This window comes from Microtus pennsylvanicus, chromosome 18 (assembly GCF_037038515.1).
Source record: "Microtus pennsylvanicus isolate mMicPen1 chromosome 18, mMicPen1.hap1, whole genome shotgun sequence".
Lineage (NCBI taxonomy): Eukaryota > Metazoa > Chordata > Mammalia > Rodentia > Cricetidae > Microtus > Microtus pennsylvanicus.
In genome coordinates, this window is record NC_134596.1 from 4,861,180 (window position 1) to 4,885,096 (window position 23,917).

Sequence of the window (23,917 nt, forward strand, 5' to 3'; positions counted from 1 at the left end):
GGCCGCTCAAAATGATTCCAGAATAAACTATCTCATATTGCCTTTAAGATGAGAGCTGTGAATTTTTTTTAAATCAATAACAGAATAAGAACAATCAAAAAGAGCCGGGCAGTGGTGGTACACAACTTTAATCCCAGCACTCGGGAGGCAGAGGCAGGTGGGTGTCTGTGAGTTCATGGACAGCCTGGTCTACAGAGCAAGTTCCTGGACAGGTGGGGCAGTTGCACAGAGAAACCCTGTTTTGAAAAAACAAATTAATTTCAAGCTATATGTGGTGATGCATGCCTGTGATCCTAGCACAAGGATCCTGAAACAGGGTCCTGGGGACTGTTATACCTGGATCTATGAAGTCCCCCAAAAACCAACAAGGAAACCAAGTCCTATATGTAAAAGCAAAGAGCCTTTATTTTATACAAGCTTGCAAACTCGGTCTCTCTGTATGTCCACCATATTGGACATACAGAGCTCAGTTAGAATAAGGTTTTATAGTAGTAAAGGTCGGGGTGAGGGGTCTCTGAGGTTCAGGACCCCTGATTGGCTGACACTTGGCTAGTGGTGTCTTAGTGAGTATGCCGGAAGGTGATCCTGTCTACAGAGGTTGGAACTTTAACTATTTCCTTTGGATGGTGTGTTCTTAGGTGATGCCTGGGGAATCTCAGTTTGTGGTCCTTCCTGCAACCAGGTATTGCTTCAGGGTAAACTGCTGAGATCAGGCCTCCATTAAGCTTATCTATGGTGGGTCCTACACTGGCAGGCGATAATGGCTGGAAGTTAAGGATTCCTTTGGGTGGTCTGCTCCTATTAAGCTTATCATGACTGGCTGAGTCCTACAGGGACTAAGGGATTTATTACAAGATTTATTAATGTCATGGGTAGACAGAGAGAGGGTCAACAGCATCGTGGGGGCTCTGAGGAGTGTTCAGGTCCTAGCGTCAGTGACAGACATCATGGCAGGGTCTCTGAAGAGAATCAGAGATCCTGAGGCAGATGCAGGAAACTCCTCTAGTCCTTTCTGAGAAAGAGGGGGTCCCTTGGTTAGGCTTTGTGATGCCTGGGCAGGAAGGGGGGCCGGATGAGTGTGATTCTTCAACCTCAACTCACTTTCCAGGTAAGAAATCCCATCTTCGGGTCCCAGTAGGTGCCTGTCAATAACTCAGACCAGGAGGACCAAGTAAAGCTGTGGCTAGATCCTAACACTGTGTTCTTACTTTGGGAGGTGGAGGCAGAAGGATGAGGAGTTCAAGGACATAGCAAGACCTTGTCTCAAAAAGATGTAAAAGGGCTGGAGAGATGGCTCAGTGGTTAAGAGCATTGCCTGCTCTTCCAAAGGTCCTGAGTTCAATTCCCAGCAACCACATGGTGGCTCACGACCATCTGTAATGGGGTTTGGTGCCCTCTTCTGGCCTGCAGGAATACACACAGACAGACTATTGTATACATAATAAATAAATATTAAAAAAAAAGATGTAAAAATAAAATAAAAATAATTCCGAACAGCTCAAATCCGTGGTTTTCTCTACAAAGAGTGGAGAGGCCCCATTCTTCTGAGGCCCTTGCTCCTCGGGATGATCCCCCCCCAAGTCTTTATTATGTCAATTACCAGCCCATAGAGACCCAAATCTTCCTCCCTGCTGTTCTCTAAATCCGACCCCAATTTCTGCATCACAGACCTCCAGAAAGCAAGTGAAACAAAGACTCAACTCTCCCTGAAGGAATGAGAAAGGAATTGAAGAGGAAACAAAGGCTTGCCCTGGAAACTGGGAGCTATGACTGGATAGCCTCCTCCAGGGCTGGAAGTCAAGGAGTCAGGCGCCAAGGGCCAAGAGGAACCCGGCTCCTCTAGCTCCTCTTCAGCCTTGTTTTCCTGTTTCACCCCCACCCCTTTGAGGAGCTGATTTGCCAACTAGGGTGCAAATTAGCTTGGCTTGACACTTCTCTCTCTCTCTCTCTCCTCCCCTCCCCTACTGATCACTTTCTCTCTCTGGAGTCTTTAATTGAACACGGATAAGCAGCCTGCTGAGAATCTGGCATACTCTACAGCCCAGGGGCCTTTTGATGGAATGGAGGTGGCCCAAGAATTGCGGTCCACCTCCTGCCGTCCTCATTTCCATGTCCAGGGAGCAAAGTCTAAAGCCAACTAACAAAGTGGAATTTTAACTTTCACCCATTGCCCTGAAAAAGTCTAAACACTGGAGCCTACCTTAGCCTACCAAGAGAAATTAGTTGGGCCAACTCCAAAAAAAAAAAAAAAAAAAAAAAAAGTCAGTTCCTAATCTTTCCCATTTCAAACCTTCCTCAAACAACTCTGAGGTCTTCAAGGCAACCCCCAGTTGAATCGCCTCCTTAAACACTGGTCCATGTGTTGGTAGGGTGTGTGGTCCTGGGCTGGGGGCCACAGCCAAGCTTGGGATCTACAAGGAAGCCCTACGAATGTGCAAATGCTCAATACAGGCAGAATGGCAAGAAGCTGTGAGCCCTGGTTGCCATGGAGATGCTGGCATAGCTTGGACCCTTCTACAATTGAGAAGCAGCTTCTTGTTTTTAAAGGGGAGGAGGAACTTGGTGCTTGAGAATCAGCTCGGTTTAAGGGACCAGGAGAGGTAGCCTCTAGGCCGGCAGCCTTAACAGCTGGGGTGTGGCCTCCTGCGGAGCAAATCCTCAATGCCCAGTTGCCACCCCCGCCACCAAGCAAGGGCTGCTACAAGAGACCTGATACGGTGGAAAAACCCAGAAGCCAGAGACTAGCAGCAGAGCCACACCCCAAAGCCAGGAAGAAAAGCCTGGACGCGCAGATTCACAAGGGAAAGCCCAAGCCTGGGTCTGAGAGTCTGGCCTCTGAATCACCACCGCAGACAAGCGTACCTCACTTCCCTTCTCTGGGTCCCCTGAATTAATAATGTCCTCTCTGGGGGCCAAGTGAAGCAGAGCCACAAGTCCCTCTGATTCAGTAAGTACAGACATGTCCAGGCTGTGAAGATCTCTGAAGCGTCTGTCTCACGACTACAACTGGGGCACGAAGGACCTTCGGATGTGCTTGGATTTAGCCTTAGGCTGCAAGCGTTTGCACCAAAGGCAGGGCTTGGCGCTGCACGCACGCGGGTCGTGCAAGATTCAGGAGGTGCCAGGAAAGGGAGGCTGACTAGATGACCTCAAAGTACCCTTGTGGTCTGGTGAGCTGCCTGTGCCTTCCTGCCACCACCCTGGGTGATTCTGCTGGGCAGGACTGGTCACCTTTGCCACTGGATATCTAGAGAGCAAAGGGCAACTGTTTCCCTACTATCATCCGGGGCTGCTAGGCAGGAGAGTCCAGGCAGTGACGCTGGCCAAGGAAAGCTAGTAGAGAAGTTTGAAATGCATGTGGTGCGTGATCTGAAGCCGTTAAATACTGTGTGCTTTGGTAATAGTATCAGTACAACGTCCACACTCCTATTCTGGTTTTGGAAGGTCTCCAGATTAGGGTCAAAAGTCTTTGACAGTGAAGGGGGGGGGGGACTATGGATGTGTCGCAGGTGATAGAGTGCCTTCACACAGACACAAAGACCAGTGATTCATTGATAGTGCTACATAAACCGGGCCTGGGGGTGCACACCTGCAATCCCAGCACTCACCGCGTGGAAGCAGCAGAATCAGAAATTCAAGGTCATTCATGGTTACATAACAGAGTTCAAGGTCAGCCTGGGATAAATGAGATCCTGTCTCAGTACAAAACATAAATAAATAAGAAGGCATGGGGAAGCTATCATGAGCCACACACAAATAAAAGACACAGTGAACCTAATAAGGTTACAAACAGAGCCTTCTCCTGTCAGCCCCGCCACAGCCAGAGGTCTCTGCTGTAGGCACTGGGGAGCTTCCCTTTAGGCCTTGAGCAGAACCACAGACCTGCCCCTCAAAAGATGTTAGACTGCCTTCTAGGGCAGGAGACCTCTGAGCATGCTCAAGGAACAGGGCAGAGAGCTTTGCCTAGCTTCACGTCCAGTTAGAACCTGCTTTAGGAGACGTGACCACACAAGTGTTGTGTAAACAGTTTAAAGGAAAAGCAGCCAGCAGCCTCACAGCTCAGTCCTTGTCCCTTCCCCTTTCAGCCCCAGGAAATGACAAATAGACCTCTACGACTGTATTTCATACTTTTAATTGGGTTGGATCCACCCGGTATTTCTCAATAGTTTACCCTTGCTTCTTTGAGCCAAGACTCCGAATATACTTCTCCATTCTCTAGGAGAAGGTTAAAACAATCTGTATAGAGTTCAAAGAATGATAGGTTCTTATCAGAAGTCTCTCCCCACCCCCACCCCATAGCCCAGCTGGCCTCAAATTCACTGCAAAGCTCAGATTGCCTTTGAACTCCTGGTCCTCTTGTCTCTGTCTCCCAAATGCTGGGCTGTGGATACGCACCACCATGCCTGCTCTGAACACAGGCCTCGAGACACCCGCCCCCACCCTGCCTGCTGGGGGGGGGACTCGAGACACCCGCCCCGCCCCGCCCCCACCCTGCCAGTGCCTCCTCTTAGGCAAACCGAACACTTCACTCGTCTTTTTAAGCCATGTCACCCAAAGTAGCAGAAGGAAAGACTGTCACAGGGTTCAGGACCCTCCTTGCCATCTTTTGATATGGGACCCCACACTGGGGACTAGTGGGGTTTGGGACTCCCTCTGCAGCACTGACCTCAATTTGAAAGTCACTTCCGGGGACAACTTCATCTGGGGCCTGCCAACGGGACACCCCTGTTCTCCCAGGAAGCGTGGAGAGCAAAGGACACCGTTGTCCCTTCTCCCCAGGGTAAAACCTGGTTGGAGGGGCATAGAGTCCCTAAGATGGAGTCTCTTAGGGAACCTCAGAGAGATTAATGAAAAGTCCAGTCCAATAGGAAACAGAGGCACCATTTAGCACTGGCCTAGAAGAGCAGAGGGGAGAGGGGAAGGAGAAGGCGTTAGGATCCTAGGTGATATCATCCAGACCCCAGGAGGTGGCACCAGGAAAGCCTGAGAAGCTGGGGCGGAGTTTTTAGATTTCACACCCCTCATGGGGGGTGGGGGGTGAATGGGCTGGGGACTGCGGGAGGGGGTGTGTGACACAAAGCAGTTTCTCAGGTGTCACTCTCTCTCTCTCTCTCTCTCTCACACACACACACACACACACAGAGAGAGAGAGAGAGAGAGAGAGAGAGAGAGAGAGAGAGAGAGAGAGGAACCTCTACTTTGGCAGGCACACAGCACTCCCCAGCAGGTCAAGGACACACAGGCACATGAGGTCCTCTGCGTCTTGGGCCCTGCATCTCAGGAGAGCCATCGGCCTTGTCGTCATGGACAAGGTGAAAACAGGCAGACTGGCAGTGAGTGTTCAGAGGGGCTGTGGGGTGTGGAGGGTCCTGGATAGATGCGGCTACAGGCCTCCGTATGTGTGCTGTGTATGGTCACCAAACAAGGCACCCTCTTTCCGACAGCTTTTCAGACACCTTGCTTTCACCCTGTCTTTCCCATTCTCTAGAAACTTCAGTGACTTCTGACCACCAAAACCCGAATCAGCGTTCTAGCCTGACACTGGAGGCTAAAGACGTCCCGACATGCCATGTAGCTTGTGGTCTCAGCATTGCTTCATCCCTTTTTCTCCACTTTCTCAACGCTTAATCCACATAGTTGAAATCCTTTTCTCACCCAGCTCTGGAGCTGCCTCTTCCAGAAAGCCTTTCCTGGTTTCATCGTTTGGATGACCTCAGCTGGTGCTTTCTCCTCTGGTACTGTGATACTGTTTTGCTTTGCTTGCCTTTGTTTGCTTGTTTTATAGACCAAGTCACTGTGTAGCCAAGGCTAGCCTTGAACTTCTGATCCTCCTCCCTCTACCTCCCGAGTGCTGGGATCACAGGTGTGTAAAGCACCAAGACTGGCTTCCATCTTGGATTTTTACTACTGAGAAGGATGTTGTCGGTCCCTCTATCTCGGTCTTAGAAGGCAGAGCTTGCTATGCTGTACAGGTTGGTCTCGAACTCATGAGCCTAAACTATCTTCCCAGCTTCTTCTACTCCTCATGAGTAACTGGGAACTATGAGTGTGTGCCACAGCTGACTGTCTTGCTCATTTTGTATCCCTGGCACTTAATATGGCCCCTTTACATAGTAGCCCTTTAATGCAAAATAAAAATTAAAGTTAAACAGAAACTGTCTGTGCCAGGGCTATAGAGATGAGCGGGAAAGCTCCTTTTGCACTAGTTCACAGAGTGTGGTGACACAGAGAGATGCCCAAACACAAGAGTCGATTTTTAAATTTTTTTTTAATACTTATTTGTTATGTATACAATGTTCTGTCTGTGTGTATGCCTGCAGGCCAGAAGAGGGCACCAAACCTCATTACAGATGGTTGTGAGCCACCATGTGGTTGCTGGGAACTGAACTCAGGACCTTTGGAAGAGCAGGCAATGCTCTTAACCTCTGAGCCATCTCTCCAGCCCCATTTTTTTTTTTTTTTCGAGACAGGGTTTCCCTGTGTAGCTTTGATGCCTGTCCTGGAACTAGCTCTTGTAGACCAAGCTGACCTCGAACTCACAGAGATCTGCCTGCCTCTGCCTCCCGAGTTCCGGGATGAAAAGCGTGTGCCACCACCGCTCTACTGACAAGAGCCAATGCAAAGTTCAAGGAACAGTACTCGGTCTCTGACTATGTGGGCTCGGGTAGTTAGGTCTGGTGACAAGGTAGGGGGTACTCAGGTAGAGGGAACTGCCTGGGTGGAAGACTGGAAACGGGACAGTGCATGATACATTTGAGGGGTGTGAGGAGGGCGGTGCGCGATACATGCGTGACGTGTGTGAGGAGTGGGGCGGTGCGCGATACACGCGTGACGTGTGTGGGGAGTGGGGCCATGCGTTACGTGTGTGGGGAGTGGGGCGGTGCGTGATACACGCGTGAAGTGTGTGAGGAGTGGGGCCGTGCGTGATACATGCGTGACGTGTGTGAGGCGTGGGGCCGTGCATGATGCATGCCTGACGTGTGTGGGGAGTGGGGCGGTGCGCGATACATGCGTGAGGGAGTGCAGCGGTGTGTGATACACTTGAGGGATGGGGGAGTGGCCCTGAGCCTGGTACACAGAAAGTACAAAGGAAAGTAGGAGATGAGGTCAGAGAGGGCTATAGGTACTGCATTATGCAGGATCTGATGTACGGTCCAAGAATTGGACTTTGATCTCAAGGACTTACTGGAGGCCATTGGAATTCCAGTGGAAGAGAGACACGGTACCGTTTCGGGTGGGCACCATCCTTTGGCTAAGCCTATCTTAGGAAAAACCTCACAGTACATGCTGGGTACCAGCCATTCTTTGAGCCCAGACAGTACCTGAGTCGAAGGATTTCTTTGTAGATTTTCCCTTGAAAGAGACTGTACCCAAAGAAGAGCTGGCGGGGCCCAGGCAGGTGCTCTGTTCTGTGATAGGTTTCCCAAACCATTTTATGAGTTCAGTGTGGGTGTAGAAGGTCTACAGTATAGACCATATATCGGTCACATTTCTCCAGGCAAGCAGATGCGACAGCAGAGCGCACAGATTCATTGTGAGGGCTTGGTCACTTGATTGTGGGGGCTGAGAGGTTCCACCATCTGCCACCTCCAAGCTGGAGACTCGGGAAAGCTGGTGACAGAAGGTCCTGTCCAATCCGAAAATCAGAACCAAGATAGCATCAGCCCAGGGGAAGTCACTGCTGAAGCAGGCAGATAGGCAGAGACACCCAGGGCCACCTACGTGGCTCCTGCATCTAAGACTGGCTTGAGCCCCCTGGGTAGTTTCTTGTCCTATGCAGGGTTTTGTGAGCATAAGGCCTTGGAGAGAGAAAGACAGGCTTTGAGTCAGTGAGTGCCAGGTTAAAGTCCTGGCTGAAATCGTTTAGAAACTGCACAAGCTTGGAAAAGTCAGTACTCTCTCCGAGTCCTGGTTTTCTCATCTGGAAAACGGGAATGCTCTTGTCTACCTCAAAGAGTCAGTGAAGGCAAGCGAGGAGACGCCTACCTTTGGCCCCTGCAAATGCCATTCTTGTTCATCCTGGAGTCAGAAAGCGGCTGATGTGCTGGAGGAGGGAGGCCATGCCTGGAGTGGCTGTTGCTGGGTGTCCTGATGTAGGGGACTCGAACCTGCCTGAGGTACCTTCACAGGTCTTTCCTGCAAGGCTCTCAGCCCCAATCCACTCTTGGCTTTCCGCCAGTCTCCTCCTTCCAACTGGGACAGATTTAACAAGCTGACAGGTCCCATCCTTGACTGAATAAGGATATTGTCCCACAGGCCTAGACACCTGAGTTATTGTTGAAAGCTGCCCTGTCCCTGGTTACCTCGGGACAACCTGTGTCCACCCCTCATCTGTGTTTGTGGTCTCTGGGCATCCAACAGTATCATCTAGAATCAACTAAACAGATGGCCTGGTTTTCTGGAAGCCGGGTGAATTTTCCCTTCGCAGCCCAGAACCCCACAACTATGGATCTTTCTGGAAGCTGCCCCTGAGATGCTGATGAACAGTGCAGAGAGGAAGTAGGCCCATCTGTGTCTCAGAAAGGGAGCTGAACTCTACCCCCTTAACTGCAATGGGGTCCCTGAAGGGTATACAGGCCAAGGGGTGTGTGTGTGTGTGTGTGTGTGTGTGTCTGAAGATGGACTCTCCACTCTGTGGGTATACAGCAGGTGGCTATAAAAAAAACAAGCATCCCTCCCCAGAATACCCCTGGGGACAGACGTGTGAGTCCATGTATTTTCCACATAAAGCAATTTCCTCCCACATGAACCTGGACAGGGCATCCTCAGCTTACGCTCCACTTAGAGCATTGTACCGCACAGGTTAACAGCTTAATCTTGTAAGAGGTCCTCTCCTGAGACCATTATCACAAGATTGTGTGACCTGTGCTTCTTCTGCCCAGCTACTTTAAACTGGGGTGTTCCCAACAGCCCCCCGCAGCCTCACCAATGGCTTGGCTGGTTCTTTAAACTCATAAACACACCTTTATTGTTTATTTTAAGAGTTGAATTTCATTTCTCTTGTTCTGACTTTTTTTTAAAAAATATTTATTGATTTATTACGTATACAATATTCTGTCTGTGTGTATGCCTGAAGGCCCGAAGAGGGCACCAGACCTCATCACAGATGGTTGTGAGCCACCATGTGGTTGCTGGGAATTGAACTCAGGACCTTTGGAAGAGCAGACAATGCTCTTAACCTCTGAGCCATCTCTCCAGCCCTTGTTCTGACTTTTTAAAAAAAATAATTTTAATTACTGTATATAGGGGAGGGATGCTCTGTGAAGGCCAGAAAAGGATGTTGGGTCCCCTGGATCTGGAGTTACAAGCTTTCGTGGTCTTAATGGCAGAGTCACCTCTCCAGGTCCAATTGTTGTGACTTTTAATAGTTTATTTCTATTATGCTCTGCTGAAGATCAAACCCAGGCCTTTGTGCGTCCAAGGCAAGTGTCCTGGCCCTGGCCACACTCCTAGACTGCTCGGCTTATTATAAAAGATATCACAACGGACGGAAAGCACCAGATGTAAGACAGGCAGAGGGCAAGTAGGGTCTTCTGAGCGTCATACTCTCTGGGAGTTAGTGTCCGCTGCAGCTCCAGCGCCCCAAAACCGGAAACCCTTCAAATACTGCTCAAGATTTTAATAGCCCTTCATCTTCAGTGAACACCTCCCTTCCTGGGAGGTTGGTGAGCTGGGCCGAAAGCCACAATTCACGAGGTTCTTCCTATCACTTAAGGGCATTTGTAAATTATATTTTACATCCTGTCCCCAGTGGTGGACTACCTGAAGATTCACACACGATGAAGGAGTGGCTGGGCGAGGAATAGGAACCCGTAATAAGTAAAGGCCTATAAAAAAAACGTTTAAAGACAGAGGGGGTGTGAAAATTGGGCGCAGATGCTGTTTGGTAAGGCTGAAACACAAATGCCTGTGGGATGGGGTGGTAGAGTACAGACCCGAGTCACTCGCAAGCCCTCAGAAGCTGGGGTCCCTCTTGGCTTGGCACTTGAAAGTAGCAGGAGAAAGGCCCTGTGCAGGGATGGCATGTGCTTTCCCTCAGTGTTTACTGAGAGCCTGCTGCACGCCAGAAAGGGCTGGGAACAGCAATGGACAACGTGACCAGGGTTTCCCCGAGTCCCACAAGTTTTACGGAAAAGGAAGCGAGGATCGATGCTTTTCGGGATCCTGGTTCCGAGGCTGCGGACCATGTGAGTTTGGCAGTTCCTGGACTTGTCCCGGCACACGTGGGGCCGTGGGGCTGCGCGCGCTGCACTAGTCTCAGCAGGGCCCCGCCCAGCTGGACGCCCGTCCCAGGCCTAGCGTACACGTGGGTTCCCGCACGTCCGCTGGGCTCCCACCCTGACGTCACCCCGAGCTTCCATATAAGGCCCCGCCCGCGAGCGGCTCGGCGTGCTGGAGCCTCTGTAGCCGAACCCTGACCACGCTGCTGTGCGCCCAAAGCTGTTCATCGTGCACTAGCGGTATGGTTGAGCCCCACGCTGCCCGCACTGGAGCTCCCTACTCGGGGTGGAGGTACAGGGTCCACAGGCCTGGCCAGTGGTCCGCGCGCGTGAGCTACTGCGCTCTAGGGAACGGAGCAGGCGACCGCACCCTGCCTGGGGCGGCGAGTCTAGTGGCTGGGGAACGCCTAGGGGGTGACTGGTCTGAAGGGTGGGAAGGACCCAACAGGTTAATCTTGAGGTCCGGTTGCTCTAGCCCATAGGGACCGAAAAAAGCCTCAGTGCGTCCGGGTGGGTACTTGTGAAAAGTCGTGAGGGTTGCATTTCCTTTTGCGTGGGCTTGGCGCAGTGGGTGCTTTCTGCAAATTGTAGGGCGCTTTGGGGCCAAATTACGAGGTTCCTGGTGGGTCTAGGGATCGCGGTAAGCTGTGTACGGAGATAGAGCAGGAAGAGTCACAGCCCTCTGCACCCCAGACAGAAGGAGGAAACCTGTAGCTGAGGCGCGGCACCCATGGGGTCACAGGTGGAAGTAGACGCACCCTACCCAAATGAAGCCCGGAACTGAGGTTTGGGTGAGGCCGGTTCTCTGCAGGAAGAGCTCCCCCTCTCTGCTCTTAGCCTGCAGAAACCCTTTAAGAATGTCTAGAAATAGCAGCGGTTGTAAGGAGACCGGATTCCAGCTTTGGTGGCCCTGGGCTGCCTGCCCAGAGATCTTGACCGGTCCTTTTGTGTTTTGGAACGATTTCAAAGACAGGTGTAGGGCTTGCTGGGGGAAATGTGCCCCTCGTGGTTCTGGGGGTCCAGGCCTTAGATCCTCCGTAACTGTAAATTTCTCCTAGCGGCCTCATCCTGGGTAACGAGGCTCCGCCTTGGCGGGTGGGTGGTTAAAAGCACCTGGTTCCTGGTATTGGCATTTGAAATCTGACCCTGGCGGCAAGCCCTCCTCGGGATGCTTACATGTGCTTTGGGCTTTAATAAGGTCCGAAGTTTGATCCCGAACTGCCTGCTTGGCAGTCTCATCCATGGCCAGCAGCCACCAAACCTATCTTACTACCCTGTTCCGAAATTGCGCACGCGCACCGGCTTGTCCGTCCTGTCAGTCCTAGGAATCCAGGCTGGTCATAAAACTTGTGGGGGGGGCGAGCCTGCGCATGCGCAGGGCTCAGCACGTTGCTTTGCCTTAGGGTCGCTTCTGGTGGCCGTTAATTGGCGCCCTCTGCTCTTGATTTTTGGTACTTCCTGGAGCAACTTGACACCCTACTTACTGTAGGATTCTGGGTGCTCAGAGAAAAGTGGGAGGGCAGTTTTGATCTTGTTCGAGGAGAGGCTACCCCTCCCCTTTTGTGGCTAATCAAAATGAGTAAGTCCTCAGGAGGCTACACTTACGCGGAGACCTCGGTATTACTTTTACATTTCAAGGTGAGGACCTGCTGCACGGCCACTTTTTCCACTTCTGCGCTTATTAGTCACGTGTTGTCGTTTAATAGAATGTAGTCCAGAGGATGCAAAGTAAGGCTGCGACTTGGTGATTATACCTTGGAGAGGCCTCAGTGACACGAAATGCTTCCACCTTAGGTCCCAAAAGGTTCAAAGTCCGACAAGATGGCAACCCTCAAGGACCAGCTGATTGTGAATCTCCTTAAGGAAGAACAGGCCCCCCAGAACAAGATTACGGTTGTTGGGGTTGGTGCTGTTGGCATGGCTTGTGCCATCAGTATCCTAATGAAGGTAAGTGGGGGTTCTTCATGCCACAAGCTCATGCGTGGGGGGGAAGCACCTCTCCATTATGACATCAGGTATAAAACTTGAGGTTCAGGCACTCATTCAAAGGAGCCTGCCTGTGAAACATTTTGCAACATAGTGATACACAAAAAGGATTATCCAAAGTAACAGTATCAGAGGGTATCAGACCCAGGCTTATTTAAAATGCCCTGCCGTGTTTTCGCATGTCCTACGAACAAGAAGAGTCCCTTTAATTATACCTTTTCAGTGCAGGGAGTTGAATAAACCCAGAGTCTCCCACATGCTAGCTAGGTAACCATTGAACTATATGCCCACTTCAAAAGTAATTTATTTTTTATTTTTTTTTTATTTTTTTTGCTTTTTTGAGACAGGGTTTCTCTGTGGCTTTGGAGCCTGTCCTGGAACTAGCTCTATAGACCAGGCTGGTCTCGAACTCACAGAGATCCACCCGCCTCTGCCTCCCGAGTGCTGGGATTAAAGGCGTGTGCCACCATCGCCCGGTGAAAGTAGTTTTTTTTTTTTAATTATTTATTTATCATGTATACAATATTCTGTTTGTGTGCATGCTAGCAGACGAGAAGAGGGCACCAGGCCCCATTACAGATGGTTGTGAGCCACCATGTGGTTGCTGGGAATTGAACTCAGGACCATTGGAAGAGCAGGCAATGCTCTTAACCTCTGAGCCATCTCTCCAGCCCTGAAAGTAGTTTTTTAATTGAAATTTATATGTATATATGGTAAAAATTAAAGTCCTACTGAATGGGATACCTTGAACTTCTATCCAAACCAATTGTTCCCTGGCTTGCAGCAGTTTTCTATGGAGGGAAAAAGTGTGTGAGCACACAGAAGTCGACATGTGTGGAGGTCAGACGCAGCTCATCGAGCTTGTGTGCGGAGTGCTTTCACCCCGTAAACCATCTCCGAGCTACAGGTTAATTAGATGACTTTAGAATTGAGTTGGAAAACCTTTTTAGAGACAGGTAAATGTTCTTGGTTCTCATGTATGTAGCTCAAGCTATCCTCAAACTTGAAGCAATCCTCCTGTCTCATCTTCCTGGGTATTGGGATTATAGGTATGCAACTTCACCTGTCTTTAAAGAATGTTACATTATTAACTAAAACCTGGTTTATATATTAAAAAAATTAACAGCTTAAAACACACATGTATGTGTGTATATATGTGGGGAGGGAATTGAGACAGTGCAGCTTTCAGCCCTGTGTACACACCCGTGTTTTTTTCTCTACCTGAAGACAGGGTTTGACTGTACATGGCTCCCAAGTGATGCTTTTTAAAGTGTGCATTGCTGCACCTGGCTTTGCATGTTTTATTAGTTCCGGGTCTCTCCCCTCTGTCTTATAGTCTCGCCCACGCTAGGCAACAGTATGGTGCTGGACAGTAGTGACCAGCTGCCCCCCATAGAAAGCTCCTCCAGTAGGGAGGCTGCAGGAGAGCAGACTAGAGTCTGCTGCATGGCGCCATCTGGGAAGCAGTGAGATGAATGGCCTGCCTCAACTTCCAGTGTATCCTGACAGAGACTCCTATGCCTGGAATACAGAAGAGTGCATGTCCTGAAAACTAAAGTTTCTCATTTACCTAAAACTTTTGTCTTTTAGGACTTGGCGGATGAGCTTGCCCTTGTTGACGTCATGGAAGACAAACTGAAGGGAGAAATGATGGATCTCCAGCACGGCAGCCTTTTCCTTAGAACACCGAAAATTGTCTCTGGCAAAGGTTGGTTGGGGCCACCTTCCTTTAGTCCATATTAGTCTTTTAAGTTTCAAGTTCTTTCTTAGGCCTGAAATCCCACCTCTCTAATTCTGTCTTTCATTCAAGGCAGGAGGGCAGGCCTTGGGACAGGTGCACTAGCTCTCAATCCTTGCCAAGGCTTCAATTAAGGAAACCTAATTGCACATATATGGAAATATATGAATTAGTAGGTAGCAAGTTCTGAATCTACATTGTAGCAAGTGTGTGTTGCTAGGATGGAGCCCCAGGCAAGTGCTCCAGCTGCTGAGTGGTAGCCCCACCTGCCTTACTGCAAGTGGTTAAATGTTCTTCTGGCTTGCATGTATCACGTGCTAGCTAACACAGACTCAGAACTTCACCTTAGAGGCCTGTGCAGCCGAAGTTCTTTACGTGACCTTTTTACACTTAGCTGCCACCAGCCAGGAACCCAGGGTTGAAAGTCTTTGACCTCTTACCTAATAGGCAACTCTCTGGGTCAGCCGCCCTGTGCCACAGGGCCTGCAGGAGCAAATGAGAACAGAGAGGAAAGCGGAGTAGAGAAGACGGCTGAACTCTCAGCGCAATAGCGACTGGCTGAAAAGAGATGTGCATGTCTTTAAGGCCAGGCAGAGGAATGTAGTGCATGCCTCAAGAGGAGCAGGGGAGAAAGAAATATAGACAGGATGAGATAACCTGAATTCCTTCCCATTATGATAAAATGGCTAAACGTGAAGTGTGAGAAAGGCATCAGTATTACCTTTCCAGTCTTTAAGAGGCCACACTTAGAAACAGCGCATCCAAACAGATCTGAACAACATCAACAGGTCTCCATCTGCTGCGTACAAAGGTTTACGGAACAAGTTTTTGCTGGGTAGGTCAAAGTTCCCTGAAGGGATCTCCATCTCTGGTCTTTTCTCTAGACTATAGTGTGACTGCAAACTCCAAGCTGGTTATCATCACAGCGGGGGCCCGTCAGCAAGAGGGAGAGAGTCGGCTCAATCTGGTCCAGCGCAACGTGAACATCTTCAAGTTCATCATTCCCAACGTGGTGAAATACAGTCCAAACTGCAAGCTGCTTATTGTCTCCAACCCAGGTGAGGCAGTTGCCGTAAGCAGACACTCGGGATGTCAAGTTCATGGCGATATGTGCGCATGCGTTCATTAATTTATAAAGTAGTTCATCTAAAACATTTAATGCCTCTGAATGTAGCTGCAAAGTTTCTCACTCGTGATCTTGGAGAAGTAACTGAGTAATGCTGCCTTAATTGGTGCAATGTTTTAAATAATGCTTTGAATAATTGGACGTGAGTTATATAGTAAAGATGCTAACAAAAATACTGAACTGTCTTTAGCGGTGTCAAAATCATGTCCTGTAGTCTTTTGTTATCTAAATTCTTTTTTTCTTTTTTTTTTTTTTGTAGTGGATATCTTGACCTACGTGGCCTGGAAGATAAGTGGCTTTCCCAAAAACCGAGTCATCGGGAGTGGTTGCAATCTGGACTCAGCTCGGTTCCGTTACCTGATGGGAGAAAGGCTGGGTGTTCACCCACTGAGCTGTCACGGATGGGTCCTGGGGGAGCACGGAGACTCCAGTGGTAAGTCTCTAATATCAGTTCACTTTCTCATTTTGAAAACAGAAGGATAGTACAAACATCTAAGCATTTCTTTACTGAATAAGACTCTTTGAACTTGGGCTGGGGAGATGCCATAGAGATTAAGAGCACTGGCTGCTCTTCCTGAGTTCAGTTCCCAGAAACCACATGGCAGCTCCCAACCATCTGTGATGAGATCTGATGCCCTCTTCTGGTGTGTAGGCAAACATGTAGATTTCAATATTTTGAGGCAGGGTCTTCTTCTGTAGCCCAGGCTAGCTTGGAACTCAACAGTCCAGCCTTTCTGTTGACTGGGAATTTCTGGCATGAGCCACCATGGTTCATCCTTAGGCTGGCGATTGAACCCAGGACACTCGTGTACTTAGCACACACTCTGCTGAGCTAGGCCCTCAGCCCCTGGACATGTTAACCATGGTTCTTCAGATAACTTCAGTTATTTGCTTCATGCAGCAGTTTAAACTTGACTTGAATCCCCTGCGCCTAACAAGATCAGCCAGGTCTGGTGTGGGGGAACCCTGTTGGGTTGCAGTTGATCTAGTTATGTTTATGTGATCCTCAGGTTCTTATGTTTCCAGTGTGAATGCTTTCTTACTGATGGTAAGTGCCCGCACGTTTCAGTAGGTTAGGAAAGCAGGTTAGGATATGCAGTTCTTAGCCAGGCACTGGTGGCGCGCGCCTTTAATCCCAGCACTCGGGAGGGGGATCTCTGAGTTCCAGGCCAGCCTGGTCTACAAGAGGTAATTCCAGGACAGACACCAAAGCTACGGAGAAACCTTGTCTCAAAAACAAAACAAAAGAATATACAGTTCTTGCTTTTATGCTCTCTAAAAAAGTCAAGGCTTTGGTAATCTTGACCATCTTTGAAAGGATGAGGGTAGAAAGGTGGCTCAGGGTGGGGGATGCATAGTTACTGTGCCTTGCTGTGGTGTGGAAACAGTGGTGTAAGCTGCTGGTTTCTTGCAGTGCCTGTGTGGAGTGGCGTGAATGTCGCTGGTGTCTCCCTGAAGAATCTGAACCCAGAACTGGGCTCCGATGCAGACAAGGAGCAGTGGAAGGAGGTTCACAAGCAGGTGGTTGACAGGTAAGAGACTGAAAGTGTGTCTGTCTGGAAGGTTACGATGTTTAAAAGCATTTCATTTGAGTGCTTTTTTAATTTAATCATAAACAAAGAGACTAAAATAAAAGCAGCACCAAATACAGGTGGGAGGTGCTGACACTGGTTTCTTGACATTTGCGATCCTCCCATTCCCTTGATGGAATGTAAGGTGTTCCATCTCCGTGGAACCTAGTTCAGCACTTTTACAGCTGGAAACGGATTTGCCACGCACAAAAAGGCCTTTGAAAGCGAGGTCAAACAAGTTAGTTCTACCCTCGACGATACATTAATTCACTCAGAAAGGTCTTTAGAGCTCTTTACAAGATGTACTTATGGGTGTCCTGCCTGCCCGCGTCTGTACTCCATGCATGCAGTACCCGTGTTGCCCAGAAGAGGGCACAGGATTCCTTGGAACCGGAGTTAACAGACAAACCTAGGTCCTGAAGGGCTGCCTCTCCAGCCCCCAGAGATAGGGTGTTTGTAACAAAAATATCTTATTTATGCTAATACTAATAGAAGCACAGTCAACTTCTTTATTTGGATAGTATGGGTATAAGTATGCTCCAGATTCTTTCCGTTTGTTTTTGGGGGGTTGTTTCTCTAGACACTTTGTCTGTGTGGCCCTGTATAGGGACCACACCTCCTAATCCTTCACCAGAAAGCTATCAGCTGGGGAGCAAATGTTTGAAAGCCCTATGCTTATGGAGAACATGTCATTCAAGACACCACACTTTTTCTTTGAGGTGCTGGGAACAGAGTCTCATGCATCCTAGGAACACATTCTGTAACGGGATACGTTTCCGGTCCAATTACGATTTCACTTTTGTTTTTCTGCCATGAGTCCTAGTCTTAGCCTCTGAACCCTCTCACCTGCTCCTCCATATTTCATTTCTGAGAATCACTAGTTTTGTTGTTTTGACAATGTAATATTCCTTCTATCAATATACAAGACTTAGTCAATTGTGGGGGTGTTAAACGTTTTGCCTTCCTTTTGCCCTTACTGTCAGAGGTCCTGCTTAACTATATAACATGTCTTGGTGGTATTATTGAGTATAAAATGTGTTTGGTAAAGCCGTTATTTTCCTTGACCTTCCTTACCCTTCTTTCCCTTTTCCAATCCTTCCCATTCCACAGCGCCTATGAGGTGATCAAACTGAAAGGTTATACGTCCTGGGCCATTGGCCTCTCTGTGGCCGACTTGGCAGAGAGCATAATGAAGAATCTGAGGCGGGTGCATCCCATTTCCACCATGATTAAGGTAATGGGTCTGCAGAGGCATATGTATTTTACAGATTTGTTTCTTGGCCTTGCAAACTCTTGAGCAGACTAATGGAAGCCCCCAGTCACTGAACAGAAGTAAATTCATCCATTCATGATTTTCTTTTGGAAAGAAATAGCTGACCTGTGGAATTAATGTCCCGTCAGCACTGAAAGTATCTAAGTTACACTGAGTTAGGTGGAGGCCCTGCTCAGTTACCGGTCTTACAGAAATTGGCAAGTGTGGTTTATTGTGTACGTTAGTAAGACTTGGGTTTTGGTTTGCTTTGCTTTTTTGAGGCAAGGGTCTTAGGTAATGTCTACTGGCCTGGCCTTGAACTTGTTATGTAGCTGAGGATAACCTTGAACTCCTACCTCTAGCTCTCCCGTACTGGGATGACAGGCATGTGCCAAGCCTAGCTGTTGCTGTCTTGATGACTTTCTATTGCACTGTTCATTATCACATCATAGCTGGGCATGGCATCTCTGGATTAGGATAGATCAGCACTTGTAATTGTGGAAGGTCTAAACCCCAGGAAACCTGAGCATGTGTAGACAAATCAATCTCTTGTCGTTTTGTGTCCAGGGTCTCTATGGAATCAAGGATGATGTCTTCCTCAGTGTCCCCTGTGTCCTGGGACAAAATGGAATCTCAGATGTTGTGAAGGTGACTCTGACTTCTGAAGAGGAGGCCCGCTTGAAGAAGAGTGCAGACACGCTCTGGGGGATCCAGAAAGAGCTGCAGTTCTAAAAGTCCCCAGATGTCCTAGCGCTTCACTGTCCAGGCTGCAGCAGGGTTTCTATGGAGACCGCACACTGTCTCCTCATCTGAGCTGTGGTTAGGGCGGCTGTGTTCCCACAGCTCTACCCTGACGCTAAGTGGTACTTGTGTAGTGGTAACCTGGTTGGTGTGACACTGCCAACTGTGTGCAGGCTTCAGTTACCCTGTGAACCTGCTGTGTCTGTGCTGTGCACCCTCACCAGACATGCCTAGACCAGTGATTTCCCAGTTAGTCATAACCTGGCTCCAGTGTGTAAATCCATTATGCATATCTTGAGCATAACTGTTCTAAAGGATATTATTTTGTGTATTATGTATTTGTAGTGTACATTGAAATATTGTGTAAAGATCTTCATATGGATGATGCAACCGACTACCCAAGTGTCATGCCAACGAAAACACCAAATAAACCTTGAACAGTGATTGATTACTCCTCATTTTTTTAAGAGACAGTTGAGCAGCCAGTCAAAGTGGTGCGTGCCTTGGATCCCAGCAGAGGCAGGTGGATCTCTGCAATTCATCCAGGCTGGTTTACATAGTTTAGGAAAGCTAAAGATACATAGTGAGACTATTCTAGAGAACAAAAGGTAAAGCTGGGCTGAGGAGGCACTCAGTTGGTAAAGTGTTGGATCCCTGGGACCTAAAGGCACTGGAAAGGTGGAGGGCTTGTTGGTTAGCAAGAATTGTGAATTCCAAGATAACAGGTTCAGTGACTGTCTTAGGGTTTCTCTTGCTGTGAAGAAGCACATGACCACATCAGATATTATAAAGGAAAGCATTGAATTGGGGCTGCCTTACAGTTCAGAGGTTTAGTTCACTATTGGCATAGCAACATGCAGGATCAGCCAGCAGTAGGAAGAGACTGGACCTGCTTTGAGCATTTAAAACCCCAAAGCCACTTTGTGACAAACTTCCTCCTACAAGTCCACAGCTAATGCCACTTCCTAAGCATTCAAATATGAGTCTGTGGAGGTGATTATTCAAGGCACCATAGTGAGGGATTATGTCTCAAAATGTTATAGTAGATAGCCTTCAGTAAGACATCTTAGGGATAACCTCCATACTGCGCAGTCATGGGCATATACACAGACATAAAACTGCTCTTATTGTCAAAATGGGAAGTAAGTTCTTGATCAAGGTTTTTTGTTTTTTTAATGTGGATGGGTGTTTTGCCTGTATGTAGGTAACCATGTTCACAGACATTCTGTACATTGGGTAGAACCTTGGCAACTGACCATAAGAAGGAGTAGCCCATCACTAAGGAAGAAGACAGACACATGGTGTTGAAGAATCCTAATCTAGGTCCGGAGAGATGGTTCAGCAGGTGACGGGGATTACCACCCGAGGCCCTAAACCCCCAAAACCCACATAGATAAGAACTGATGGGTGGGCTGGAGAAATCAGGTTAAGAAATCAGGTGGGCTGTTCTTCCAGAGGTCCTGAGTTCAGTTCCCAGCAACCACATGGTGGCTATCGTTGAAACTCACGTTGTAGACCAGGCTGGCCTCGAACTCACAGAGATCTGCCTGCCTTTGCCTCCCGAGTCCTGGGATTAAAGACGTGTACCACCACCGCCCAGCTTCACTTTACTTTTAAAGTCTTTGAAAGCTTCTTGTATTTAATAGAGGATTAGGTAGTAAGTTCAGAGACATTTTCTCAGAAGGAAAGAGAAGTTACCACTCCTAACAACAGGGATGTGGGCTTCACTGAAACACATTAAGCCAGTGTGGCCGTGCATGCCCTTGTTACCAACACAGAGACCAGGGAGAGATTTCTGTGATGAGGTTAGATGGTCTGATGGGTTACCCTGACTCCACACCTCCTCCTGTCTGCTACCACATCCTGTTGCATGAACTGGTTTCTCCCTTCTGAGAAACAATGCTTGTAAGAAGTTTAACAATCAAAGGGTTCCTCCTTCCTCGCTTGGAAACCTGAGAGGCAGAGGTAAGCAGATCTCTGAGTTCAAGGCCTGCCTGGCCTATGTAGTAAATTCCAAGGCTACATGAAAAGCCTCTATCTCAAAATAAATTAACTCAACTAAAAAAATAAAAATAAATAAAAAGAATAAAGAAAAAAAGAAACCCCTCAGCCTGTACCTTGTATGATGCAATTGTGGTTTTAGCTTTGTAAACCGTACACTGCCCAACTTCTGGGTTGAGAGTTCGTTGTGGCAGGAACCTGCTCTCAGTTGCTGGCGTTAATTTAAAAAAGAACTCTTTTTTTCTTTATTTCTTTTTTTAAATTTGTTTACTTTTATTTTATATGCATTGGTGTTTTGCCTGCATGTATGTGTATGTGAGGGTGTCAGATCTTGGAGTTACAGACAATTGTGAGCTGCCATGTGAGTGCTGGGAACTGAACCTGGGTCAGTACTCTCTTAACCACTAAGCCATCTCGCCAGCCCCTCTTTTTTCTTTTTCTTTCTTTTGTTTACTGAGACAGAGTTTCTCCATCTAGCCCTGACTGTCCTGGAACTGAAAGAAACCCGCCTGCCTCTGCCTCCTGAGTGCTGGTATTAAAGGCGTGCACCACCATCACCCAGCTAAGAAAAGACTCTTAATTGCCCTTGTATTCAACAGTGGTCTGTAACTTTGCTTTGCGGACCAGACATGTCTACATGTTGAATTCTAGCTCTGAGAGTGGGGGCCTGCTCTTCCAGAGGGCCTAGGTTTGATTCCCGCCCTTCATGGTGTTATGGCTGCTCAGATCCATTTGTGACTTCAGTTCTAGGGGATCCAACATCCTCTTTAGGCCTCCCACACACAACAAAAAGATCCTGTGCAAAAGCAGCAAGTGTTCCTAACCGTTGAGCCAACTCTCCAGCCCCCAAAGGGATGTTGGTACACTATATTAATGACATTATGCTGTTTAGATCAAGTGACCAGAGGTAGCAACCACTTTGGATTTGTTGGTAAAATATATGTACATCAGAGGGTGGGAAATAAATCCAAGCAAAATTCGTGAACCTTCCATCTCAGTGAAATAGGAGGCATGCAGAGATATGTCTTCTAAGGTGAAAGACAAAGTGTTGAGCCTGGCCCTGCCCACCACCAAGAAAGAAGCACAGCATTTAGTTGTCCTATTTGGATTCAGGAGATAGCACATTCCTCGCCTGGGAATGTTACGCTGGCTCATAGACCAAAATATGGGAAAGATGCTAGGTGTGAGTATGGGGTCCTGGAACAGGAGAAGGCTCTGCAGCAGGAGGGCTGTGCAGGCTGCTTTGCTGTGGGAGCTCCTTCTGCTCCTTCAGCCAGTAGCCTTAAAGATACCAGCCCATCGTTTTACTCCCAGAACTTCAGTGTCAATTGCAAACACCTGATTCAGGAGGTACCGTGGTTTTCCAGGTTGCTCTCAATCAAGTTTTGCATAGGCTTTGTATCCATGGGAAAGAAACTCTCAGACAAGATTCACATAAGGCAACTAAAGGTATTTGTAAAACAAAGTATGGGTTGTGGCTGGGTGACAACTCTGGAGCTAAGCCAGGTATGGCCCAGGGGGGTTATGACTAGCGGGGAGAGGGGGTTGCTTGCTATATCTCTGGCACCAGGCCTGTAGACATTCTGATACAGAGTCACCAGCCGGAGGTAGAGAAAGCAGGACACGTAGGAGGAGAGGTCAAACCACAAGCTATACGGCAGCATATAGATGAATAGAAATGGGTTAATTTAAGCTATAAGTGCTAGTTAGAAATTTTCAAATTGGGCAGAACTTTCGGAGTACACATAGTCATACATTTTGCTTGAAATGAGAAGTGGCCAGTTGAGCAATTGTTCACTGACTTATGAGCCTTAGCCAATAGACTTGCGGGAAAATCAGAGTCTTGAAAACAGCAGATTAGAAAATTGGGAGAAAGATATCTGGAGAAGTATGCGCATAGCTCTCTACAAACGGGCAAAGGATGTGAAGATACGGCTGTGCCCTGTAAATGCCCATCCAAAGACGACATCCGCAGAGGAGGAGTTCAGTAAGCAAGTAGAGGGAATGACCTTGTCTGTGGACAGTCAGCCTCTTTCCCCATCCATCCCTGTCATTGTCCACTGGGGCCATGAAGAAACTGGGCATGGTGACAGAGATGGAGGTTATGCGTGGGCTTGACGACATAGACTTCCACTCACCAAGGGTGGTGTGATTGCAACCACTGCTAAGTGCCAGATCTGACAACCACAGAGACTAACACTGAGACCCTAATATAATAATACCATTCTCCAGGGTGACCATCTAGCAGATGCCGAGGCGCGAGGTGGACCTCGACGGGTGAGAGCCAGAGATCTCATGATGGGCAAAGAGAGCAGGAGTAGGCAGAGCTTGGCACTTAAAGGGACCTTTTGCACCTGCATACAGACTCTGTAGTGTAGTCATGTAGCAGCCGTAGGACCCTGGGCTGGCCAGGTTACTGCCAGAGGAGCGTATCCTGCCTGGTGACAGGGGCCAGCATAGTGCCTGAGTCCTAACATTGTCTACATTGGACTACTTTCTTCATGGGAAAGACAGTTTGTCCTTAATGGAGGAGATTATACTGGTTTTGGATTTGCCTTTCCTTACACGTAATGCTTCTGCCCAAACCAGCATCTGTGGACGTACAGAACGCCTTCCTTACCTACAGTCATAGTGTTCCATACAGTATTGCTTCTGACCAAGGAACTCACTCGGCAGTCAGAGAGGAGCAACGGTGGGCCCACGATCGTGAAATCCACTGGTCTTACTTGCGTTGCAAGCCCTATGCAGACTGGGCCACCTCCCAAGACCAGCAGTTATTTAAATGCCTACAAACAGATGTAAGGGCAAAAGCATGGAGTATGCCCCTTAGTCTCCAAGTTCTGCATTTCCTTGCAGCAGAAAGATAGCGCAATTCATGCAGGGCCTTCAAGGAGGCGCTTTCTAAGCTGACTGCCATCTTCTGTGTGGTCTCAGTGCATGCAGACCTTCCCCTAGCAGCTTAGGAAACCTCATAGAGGTCCTCTTTCAGACTCTGAGGATGCACCAGTGGGCATGCTTGCTTGCACCAAAGTACCTGGCTGGCAGAGGGCGGAGCTTGCATGTGACGTAGAGTCTGGCGCGTTCCTCGTTCGTTACAGCCTTGGCTTCCGAGCCTAACGGTGATCCTGGGTGTCACACCTGTGCTGTGCTGTCAGCGGAAGGGTGTACTTCTACATCCTCAGAGGCAGTGGGCAGTGGCTTCATCCACCTGGGAAAGAAAGCCTTTGTGGGTTCTAGGGAAGGGAGGAGCCTGCTGGGAAGGAGGAGCCAGCACGCAGGGAG

The 23,917-nt window shown here is 48.5% G+C and overlaps 1 protein-coding gene across 1 annotated transcript; it reads left to right on the top strand.

Moving 5' to 3' along the window:
• The first annotated feature begins 10,275 nt into the window (after nucleotides 1–10,275).
• Nucleotides 10,276–19,078, top strand: Ldha (lactate dehydrogenase A). The gene is made up of 8 exons (XM_075952429.1): nucleotides 10,276–10,460; nucleotides 12,015–12,167; nucleotides 13,797–13,914; nucleotides 14,829–15,002; nucleotides 15,330–15,503; nucleotides 16,485–16,602; nucleotides 17,752–17,875; nucleotides 18,461–19,078. The coding sequence occupies exons 2-8, from the start codon at nucleotides 12,042–12,044 to the stop codon at nucleotides 18,623–18,625; spliced, it is 999 nt and encodes a 332-aa protein (XP_075808544.1). The 5' UTR covers nucleotides 10,276–10,460; nucleotides 12,015–12,041; the 3' UTR covers nucleotides 18,626–19,078.
• The last annotated feature ends 4,839 nt before the right edge of the window (nucleotides 19,079–23,917 follow it).

Excerpts from the sequence above, each read along its gene's own strand:
- Ldha (XM_075952429.1), top strand. The coding sequence starts at position 12,042 with ATGGCAACCCTCAAGGACCAGCTGATTGTGAATCTCCTTAAGGAAGAA. Across the intron at positions 12,168-13,796 it reads CCATCAGTATCCTAATGAAG|GACTTGGCGGATGAGCTTGC; the intron begins GTAAGTGGGGGT and ends TTTGTCTTTTAG. Across the intron at positions 15,003-15,329 it reads GCTTATTGTCTCCAACCCAG|TGGATATCTTGACCTACGTG; the intron begins GTGAGGCAGTTG and ends TTTTTTTTGTAG.